Source organism: Eimeria necatrix, genomic scaffold (assembly GCF_000499385.1).
Source record: "Eimeria necatrix Houghton genomic scaffold, Enh_scaff531, whole genome shotgun sequence".
NCBI classification, from domain to species: Eukaryota; Apicomplexa; class Conoidasida; order Eucoccidiorida; family Eimeriidae; genus Eimeria; species Eimeria necatrix.
Window position 1 is genome coordinate 1 of NW_013654403.1, and position 7,500 is coordinate 7,500.

Here is a 7,500-nt window from a genome sequence, read left to right on the forward strand (position 1 = left end):
CAGCAGCAGCAGCAGCAGCAGCAGCAAGCGCAGCAGCAGCAGCAGCAAGATGTCTTCTGCGGACCCGTCGCTGCATGCGTCGCCCGCGTGGCTGCCGCACGGCTCGGAGCTGAGCAGCAGCAGCAGCAGCAGTCATCAGCAGCAGCAGCAGCAGCAGCAGCAGCAGCAGCAGCAGCAGCAGCAGCAGCAGCAGCAGCAGCAGCAGCACCTGAGTCTCTCTCTAAGTCTAGGGTCTTGAGTAGCAACACAAAGTTTTCTTTGCTGCTGGCTGCTGGCAAGACTAACAATACAACCATAAGCATCAGGAAGGGGGGCCCCCCCTTCTGTACCCTTTTTGGGGGCCCCCCGGGGGCCCCCCGGGGGGCCCCCCGGGGGGCCCCCCCCAGCTGCTGCTGGCTGCTGCGCTAGGTGCCGCGCTGCTGCTGCTGCTGCTGCCTGGATGCTCTGCTGCTGCTGCTGCTGCTGCTGCTGCTTCTTGCTGCTGCTGCTGCTGAAGTCGTCAGGCAGGGCCCCCCCCACCAGCGCTGGGTGGTGAAGAAACTTCTGCTTTGGGAGGTTTAGGGTCTTGCTGCTGCTGCTGCTGCTGCTGCTGCTGCTGCTGCTGCTGCTGCTGCTGGAGTTGCTGCTGCTGCTGCTGCTAAGGGGGGGAACGTCTTCTTCATCGCTGCTGTCCGCGAACAGCTGCCTCCGAACCGGTTTGTGCTGCTGCTGCTGCTGCTGCTGCTGCTGCTGCTGCTGTGGGTCCGACATGTCGCCTTTATCTTCTGCTGCTGCAGCAGCTGCTGCTGCTGCGCTGCTGCTGCTTTCTGCTGCTGCTCTCCTCTTCTTCCTTGGTGGCTCGGGGGCTGCTGCAGCATTTGCAGCTTCGTGTGCTGCTGCTGCTGTTGCTGCCTCTTTTGCTGCTGCTGCTGCTCCATCTGCTGCTGCTGCTGTTGCAGTTCCTTCTGCTGCTGCTGCTGCTGTTCCTTCTGCTGCTGCTGCTGTTGTTCCTTCTGCTGCTGCTGCATCTGAGTCATCTAGGACTGGGGTAGCAAGTGCAGCAGCAGCTTCAGCAGCAGCAGCAGCAGCTGCTGCTGCTGCTTCTTCAGCATGCTGGCAAGGGTAGCTGCAGCAGCCGCAGCAGCCTCAAACCCTAAACCCTAAACCCTAACCCTAGGCCTTAAACCCTAGAAGGAGCCGCCGCTGCGGGCTACGCAATAAAAGGATTCACTTCAGGGATCAGGGTTTAGGGTTTGGAGGCCCACTAGGGTTTAGGGTTTAGGGTTTAGGGTTTAGGGTTTAGGGTTTACAGCTCACCGTCTGAAGCGCTTTGCTGCTACAGCAGCACCTTCGGCCCCCGGGAGGCTCCGCAGCTCTTTTAAGATGCAGGGGGTCATCACTGTAGCCACAAACCCTAAACCCTAAACCCTAAACCCTAAACCCTAAACCCTAAAACCTGCTTCTCCGGGGCACAGCTGCAGCAAAACGCGGGCTGCGCCGGCTCTGCAGTTGCTGCTGGCTGCTGCAAAACGGGCTAGGGTTTAGGGTTTGTCAAAGCTTCGGTTTCCGTAGGGGCTAGGGTTTAGGGTTTAGGGTTTAGGGTTTAGGGTTTACGCATGGTGGTTTTGCCGCAGAGCACTCGCGGCAGCAGCTCTGCTGCATTTACTTTGTGGCGAAGGCAGGCGGCCACGAAAGTCCCGTCGACTGAGCCAAACCCTAAACCCTAAACCCTAAACCCTAAACCCTAAACCCTAGGCCCAGGTTCTCAAGGATCGGCGGGGTAGGCTAGGGTTTGCAAAACCCCCATTCTAGGGTTTCGAGAGAACCCCTCACAGAGGGGAGCCCGGCGGAGGGCTTAGGGAACCGAGGGTTTAGGGTTTAGGGTTTAGGGTTTAGGGTTTAGGGTTTAGGGTTTCTTACCAATGAGTTGGTAGGGCTCCTGAATGCCGAAGTTTGTTGCATAGAAGCGCATTATCTTTTTAAAGTTCTTGCGCCGGCTAACTCTCATTTTCAAAACCCTAAACCCTAAACCCTAAACCCTAAACCCTCGTTCCTGGGACTTGAGTCGGGGGCTGCAGCAGCACTGCTGCTCTTCGGGCCCCGGATTAGAGAAATGCTGCTGCTGCTGCTGCTGCTGCTGTTGCTGCTGCTGCTGCTGCTGTTGCCGTTGCAGCTGCTGCCTTTGCTGCTGCTGCGCTGCTGCTGCTGCTCGCGCCGCGGCGGCGATCTTCTTCGGCTGCAGCAGGAAACTCTCTGCAAACCCTCAGCCCTAAACCCTAAACCCTAAAATCTAAGTCCTAAACCCTAAACCCTAAACCCTAAACCCTATTTCATGAAGGATTTGCATGCGGAAGGACAGCCCCAACAGTGGGGCCCCTGTGCCCTCTGGGGCCCCTCTGAGACAGGAGCAGCAGCAGCAGCAGCAGCAACTTTGCTGCTGCTGCTGCTGCTGCTGCTGTGTGTCCCGATGTTTTAATCATGCAGGAATGGAATAAGTAATTGAATTGGTAGAGAAGGGTTTAGGGTTTAGGGTTTAGGGTTTGGGGTTTAGGGTTTGGAAGTGGTTTTGACTTGCTGGAGCTGTCGAGACACAGCAGGCGGTGTTGTGAGCCAAGGGTTTGAAGCTCCTGTAAACAAGCCCGAGGGTTTAGGGTTTAGGGTTTAGGGTTTAGGGTTTAGGGTTTGTTTCCCAGGGGGTGTACACGCGCGGAAGCCCACTTATTTCTTCCAGGGCTTTCTGTCCCTCACAGCAGCAGCAGCAGCAAGAACAGCAGCAGCAGCAGCAGCAGCAGCAGCAAGCGCAGCAGCAGCAGCAGCAAGATGTCTTCTGCGGACCCGTCGCTGCATGCGTCGCCCGCGTGGCTGCCGCACGGCTCGGAGCTGAGCAGCAGCAGCAGCAGCAGCGGCAGCAGCAGCAGCAGCAGCAGCAGCAGCAGCAGCAGCAGCAGCAGCAGCAGCAGCAGCAGCAGCAGCATGCGGTGGGGGGGCGTGTGCGCGCTGCTGGGGGGCGTGCTGCTGCACGTGGCTTTGGGGACAGTTTATTGTTTGGGAGTGTCTTCGATTTATTTTATTTCTTTCTTAAGAAACAGCAGCAGCAGCAGCAGCAGCAGCAGCAGCAACATCACTGCAGCAGCAGCAGCAACAATAACAGCAGCAAGCTTCAGCGCCATGGCCCTCGGCATGCCCCTCGGCGGCGCCCTCGAGAGAAAGCTCGGACCCAGGCCGTGCGGCCTCTGCTGCTGCTGCTGCTGCTGCTGCTGCTGCTGCTGCAGTGCTGCTGCTGCAGTGCTGCTGCTGAAGTGCTGCTGCTGCAGTGCTACAGTGCTGCTGCTGCAGTGCTGCTGCTGCAGTTCTGCCGCTGCAGTGCTACAAGGCTGCTGCTGCTGCCGCTGCTGTGCTACAACGCTGCTGCTGCTGCTGCTGCCGCTGCTGCTGCTGCTGCTGCTGCTGCTGCTGCTGCTGCTGCTGCTGAGCGCGTTTTGCTGCTGTGTGTGTGGGGTTTCAGGGTGAGTCTGCTGGGGGGTTTGCTGTTCGTGTCGGGTGTCTATACATCTCAGTTAACCATCAAATTAGGGTTTAGGGTTTTTCTTTTTTCTTACGGAGTCCTTTATGGCTTTGGCCTCGGCGTGGCCTACACAAGTCCCTTAGTTGCTGCGCTGCGCTGGTTCCCCCAACAACAAGGCAAACCCTAAACCCTAAACCCTAAACCCTAAACCCTAAACCCTCGAAGCGCGCGGCCGGGGGAGGCGCGCGGGGCCTGCGCGCTGCTGCGGGGACGGGTGCTGCAAGGGCTGCGGGGGCTGGCTTGGGACGTAGGGTTTAGGGTTTAGGGTTTAGGGTTTAGGGTTTAGGGTTTAGGGTTTAGGGTTTGCGTGCGCGCAGGGTTGGTGAGCGGGCTGATCACTGCAGGGTTTGGGCTGGGGAGTGTAGTGTTTTCCCCGCTGCAGCAGCAGCTGCTAAACCCTCGGGGGGCCCCCCCCACGAAGCCAGCAGCAGCAGCAGCAGCAGCAGCAGCAGCAGCAGCAGCAGCAGGGCCCCCCGAAATGTACTACGAAGACCCCGAAATCCTCCAAAGAGTTCCTGCTGCTTTCTCCACTCTTGCTGCTGTTTATTTGGTTTTGGTGCTGCTGGCGGTTTGCCTCATTTCAAACCCCCCCGAGCTGCAGCAGCAGCAGCAGCAGCAGCAGCAGCAGCAGCAGCAGAAGGCGCTCGCGCAGGAGGAGGAGGGGCAGCTGCTGCAGCGCCAGCTGCAGCAGCAGCAGCAGCAGCAGCAGCAGCAGCAGCAGCCGCCGCTGGCTGCTGTGCTGCTGTCCCCCCAGTTCCTGCTGCTGTGGGGCAGCTTTTTGCTGCAGGGCATTTGCATTATCTTTGTGGCCAGCTTCTGGAAGCCTCTTGCTGCTGCTGCTGCTGCTGCAGGACTGCAGCAGCTCAGCGAACCCCAACTTGCTGCTGTTGGTGCTGCAGCAAGTGCATGCAACGCCCTGGGCAGGATTCTCTGGGGAAAATATGCAGACGCGCATACTTTTCAGCAAGCTCTAGTCCGCTGCTGCTGCTGCTGCTGCTGCTGCTGCTGCTGCTGCTGCTGCTGCTGCTGCTGCTGCTGCTGCTGCTGCTGCTGCTGCTGCTACTACTACTACTACTACTACTACTACTACTGGTGCTGCTGGTCTTGCTGCTGCTGCTGCTGGTGCTGCTGGTCTTGCTGCTGCTGCTGCTGCTGGTGCTGCTGGTCTTGCTGCTGCTGCTGCGGCTGGCTGTGCTGTTGCTGGTCGTGCTGGCGCTGCTGCTGCTGCTGCTGGCCTTGCTGCTGCTGTTCGTGCTGGCGCTGCTGCTGCCAGCCGTGCTGCTGTCGCTGCTGCCGTTGCTGCTGCTGCTGCTGCCAGCGGTGCTGCAGCAGCTTCTGCTGCAGCTGCAACGCCCCTCTGTCTCGCCGACTGTTCGCTTGTGTGTGTGCGTTTGCTTCCGCTGCTGCTGCTGCTGCTGCTGCTGCTGCTGCTGCTGCTGCAGGCGCTGCTCTCGAGCCTTTGGTTCGCTGCGCTGCTGCTGCTGTCTGCTGCAGCAGCAATTAACGGGGCCCTTTATGCTGCAGCAGTTTGTCTTAACTTCTTTTGTCTTGGAGGAAATTTTGCACTTTTCCCCGCAGGCACTGCTGCTCTCTTCGGCAGACAAGCCTTTGGTAAACCCTAAACCCTAAACCCTAAACCCTAAACCCTAGGCTCTGCAGCCGCTGCTGCCGTCGTCGGCAGCAGCGCTTTGGTAAACCCTAAACCCTAAACCCTAAACCCTAGGGCGTGGCCCGGTTGTTAGCTGTTCACAAGCCCCACACAAGTAGCAGCTTTCAAAACACCGCAGCAGCAGCTGCTGCAGCAGTAGCTGCTGCTGCTGCAGCAGCAGCAGCAGCAGCAGAAACAGTGAGCGACGTTGCTGCAGCAGCAGCTGCTGCAGCTGCCCCAGCTGCAGCAAGACTGTGCCGCCCCTTTGCCCGTTCGTAACTACGCCCCTCTTCTGCTTCTGCTGCTGCTGCTGCTGTGCTGCTGCTGCTGTGCTGCTGCTGCTGCTGCTGCTGCTGCTGCTGCTGCTGCTGCTGCTGCAGGGCGCGTGTACGGGTTTGTGTTTATGGCCCAGCTGGGCTCTTCTTTGGTGGGGGCTTTTGTCTTGCCGCCGCTGACGAGGTGCAGCAAAGTTTTTTATTTTTTGATTTTAAATTCATTTTTAATTCTTTTTTTGTCCTTTTTGGACTTTTTTGTCTCTTTTTTTCTTCTCTTTCCTCTCCTTTTTGTCGTTTTTGAATTCCGCGTTTCCTTTTCCTCTTTTTTGTCTTTTTTTGGCTTTTTTTTGACTTTTTTCGGCTCTTTTTTTGCCTTTTTTGTGCCCACTTTGTTTCTTTTTTGTGAAGTTATTTGCATTTTATTGTCTCTTTTTGCCCCAACTTTTTCTTTTATTTCCTTTTATTACTTCTGCCTCTTTTTGTGTTTTTGTTTATCTTTTTATTTGCCTTTTTGCGTCTTTTTTGTGTCTTTTATTTCTTTCTTTTTGTCTTTTTATTTGTCTTTTTACGTGTCTTTTATTTCTTTCTTTTTGTCTTTTTATTTATCTTTTTATGTGCCTTTTATTTGTTTCTTTTTGCCTTTTTATTTGTTTTTTAATTGTCTCTTTTTGCCTTTTATTTGTCTTTTTATTTGTCTTTAATTTGTTTCTTTTTGCTTTTTATTTTTCTTTTTTATTTTTATTTTTTGTGCTTTTATTTGCTTCTTATTTGTCCCATTTTGTCTCTTTAGTTTGCTTTCAATTTATTTCATTTTATTTTATTATTTTTTTAATTTTATTTTATTATTTCTTTTTGTCCTTTTATTTATCTCTTATTTGTCTCTCACTGTCTTTTTTTTATCTTTTTTATTCCTTTTTTATTTCTTTTTTTATTTCTTTTTTATTTCTTTTTTGTCCTTTAATTTATCTTTTATTTGTCTTTTTTGTTTTCTCATTTCTCTCTTTTTGTCTTTTCATTCCCCGCAGTTAGTCTCTACTTCCTCAGTACGCACTCCGAGGCCTCACTGCTGCTGCTGCTGCTGCTGCTGCTGCTGCTGCTGCTGCTGTTGCTGCTGCTGCTGCTGCTGCTGCGGTGTGGGGTGTACAGCCACCTGGGAGTTTCGGGCACCTGCCGCGCGGTGTCTCTTTGCTGCTTTTCTGTTGTCGTTTTGCTGCTGTCTTTAAGAGGCTCTCGGGCTTACCAGCTCTTCAAGCCTTAGTTGCTGCAGCAGCAGCAGCAGCAGCTGCAGCAGCAGCAGCAGCAGCAGCAGCAGCAGCTGCAGCAGCAGCAACAGATGTACACAGGAAGGAGTTTGTCATGTACTTAAGAGGCTCTTGCGGCCTCGCGCGATGTCAGCTCTATACAGAAAAAACAGCAGAAGCAAGAGCAGCAGCAGCAGCAGCAGCAGCAGCAGCTCTGCTGCTGCTGCTGCTGCTGCTGCTGCTGCTGCTGTTGCTCAAATGCGCAGGCGAGTGCTGCCTGCTCAGGTGTACAGACACCTCGTGTGGGGGGGCCCACACCCAAAACTCAGTTTTAAATATATGCGCAGCTTCGAGAGCAGCAGCAGCAGCAGCAGCAGCTGCTGCTGCTGCTACGGCCGCTGTTGCTGCTGCTGCTGCTGCTGCTGTTGCTGCTGCGTCTCTGAAGCAAGGCGCTTGCTGTCAGGCTGCTGCTGCATGCAGTTCGCAGCAGCAACTTCAGCAAGAGAAGTTGCACATGATAGGTCTCGCAGTGCTGTCAGCAAGGCCTGCCGCTGCTGCTGCTGCTGCTCTTGCTGCTGCTGCTGCTGCTGCTGCTGCTGCTGCTGCTGCTGCTGCAAATTGTCAAAAGCAATAAAGGCTCCCCCCACCGCCTGCAGCCCTGAGGGGCAGCACAGCAGCATCCGTAAAGCGCGAGCTTCTTTGTGGGATAGACGCTGGCTGCTGCTGCTGCTGCTGCTGCTGCTGCTGCCGATGTTGCTGCTGCTGCTGCTGCTGGGTTTGGCTGCTGCTGCT

At 55.2% G+C, this 7,500-nt stretch overlaps 3 protein-coding genes across 3 annotated transcripts in view; 1 reads left to right on the forward strand and 2 right to left on the reverse strand.

The window, feature by feature from the left end:
* Positions 1 to 135: 135 nt before the first annotated feature.
* ENH_00061210 (hypothetical protein, conserved) lies at positions 136 to 1,987 on the reverse strand (the record flags this gene model as incomplete). Its single annotated transcript, XM_013581992.1, has 4 exons — positions 136 to 1,105; positions 1,297 to 1,378; positions 1,594 to 1,683; positions 1,900 to 1,987. 4 exons carry the CDS (start codon positions 1,985 to 1,987, stop codon positions 136 to 138), a joined length of 1,230 nt encoding a protein of 409 aa, XP_013437446.1.
* A 470-nt stretch (positions 1,988 to 2,457) lies between these two features.
* Positions 2,458 to 6,725, forward strand: ENH_00061220 (integral membrane transporter, putative; the record flags this gene model as incomplete). Its single annotated transcript, XM_013581993.1, has 5 exons — positions 2,458 to 2,474; positions 2,673 to 3,203; positions 3,485 to 3,618; positions 3,862 to 4,297; positions 6,614 to 6,725. The coding sequence occupies 5 exons, from the start codon at positions 2,458 to 2,460 to the stop codon at positions 6,723 to 6,725; spliced, it is 1,230 nt and encodes a 409-aa protein (XP_013437447.1).
* A 372-nt stretch (positions 6,726 to 7,097) lies between these two features.
* The window catches only part of ENH_00061230 (hypothetical protein, conserved), a gene marked incomplete at both ends in the record, with an annotated part of 952 nt that continues 549 nt past the window's right edge, over positions 7,098 to 7,500 (reverse strand). The window contains one exon of the mRNA XM_013581994.1: positions 7,098 to 7,500. This exon is cut by the window's right edge and continues 67 nt beyond it. Within this exon, the coding sequence (XP_013437448.1) occupies positions 7,098 to 7,500 (403 nt within the window).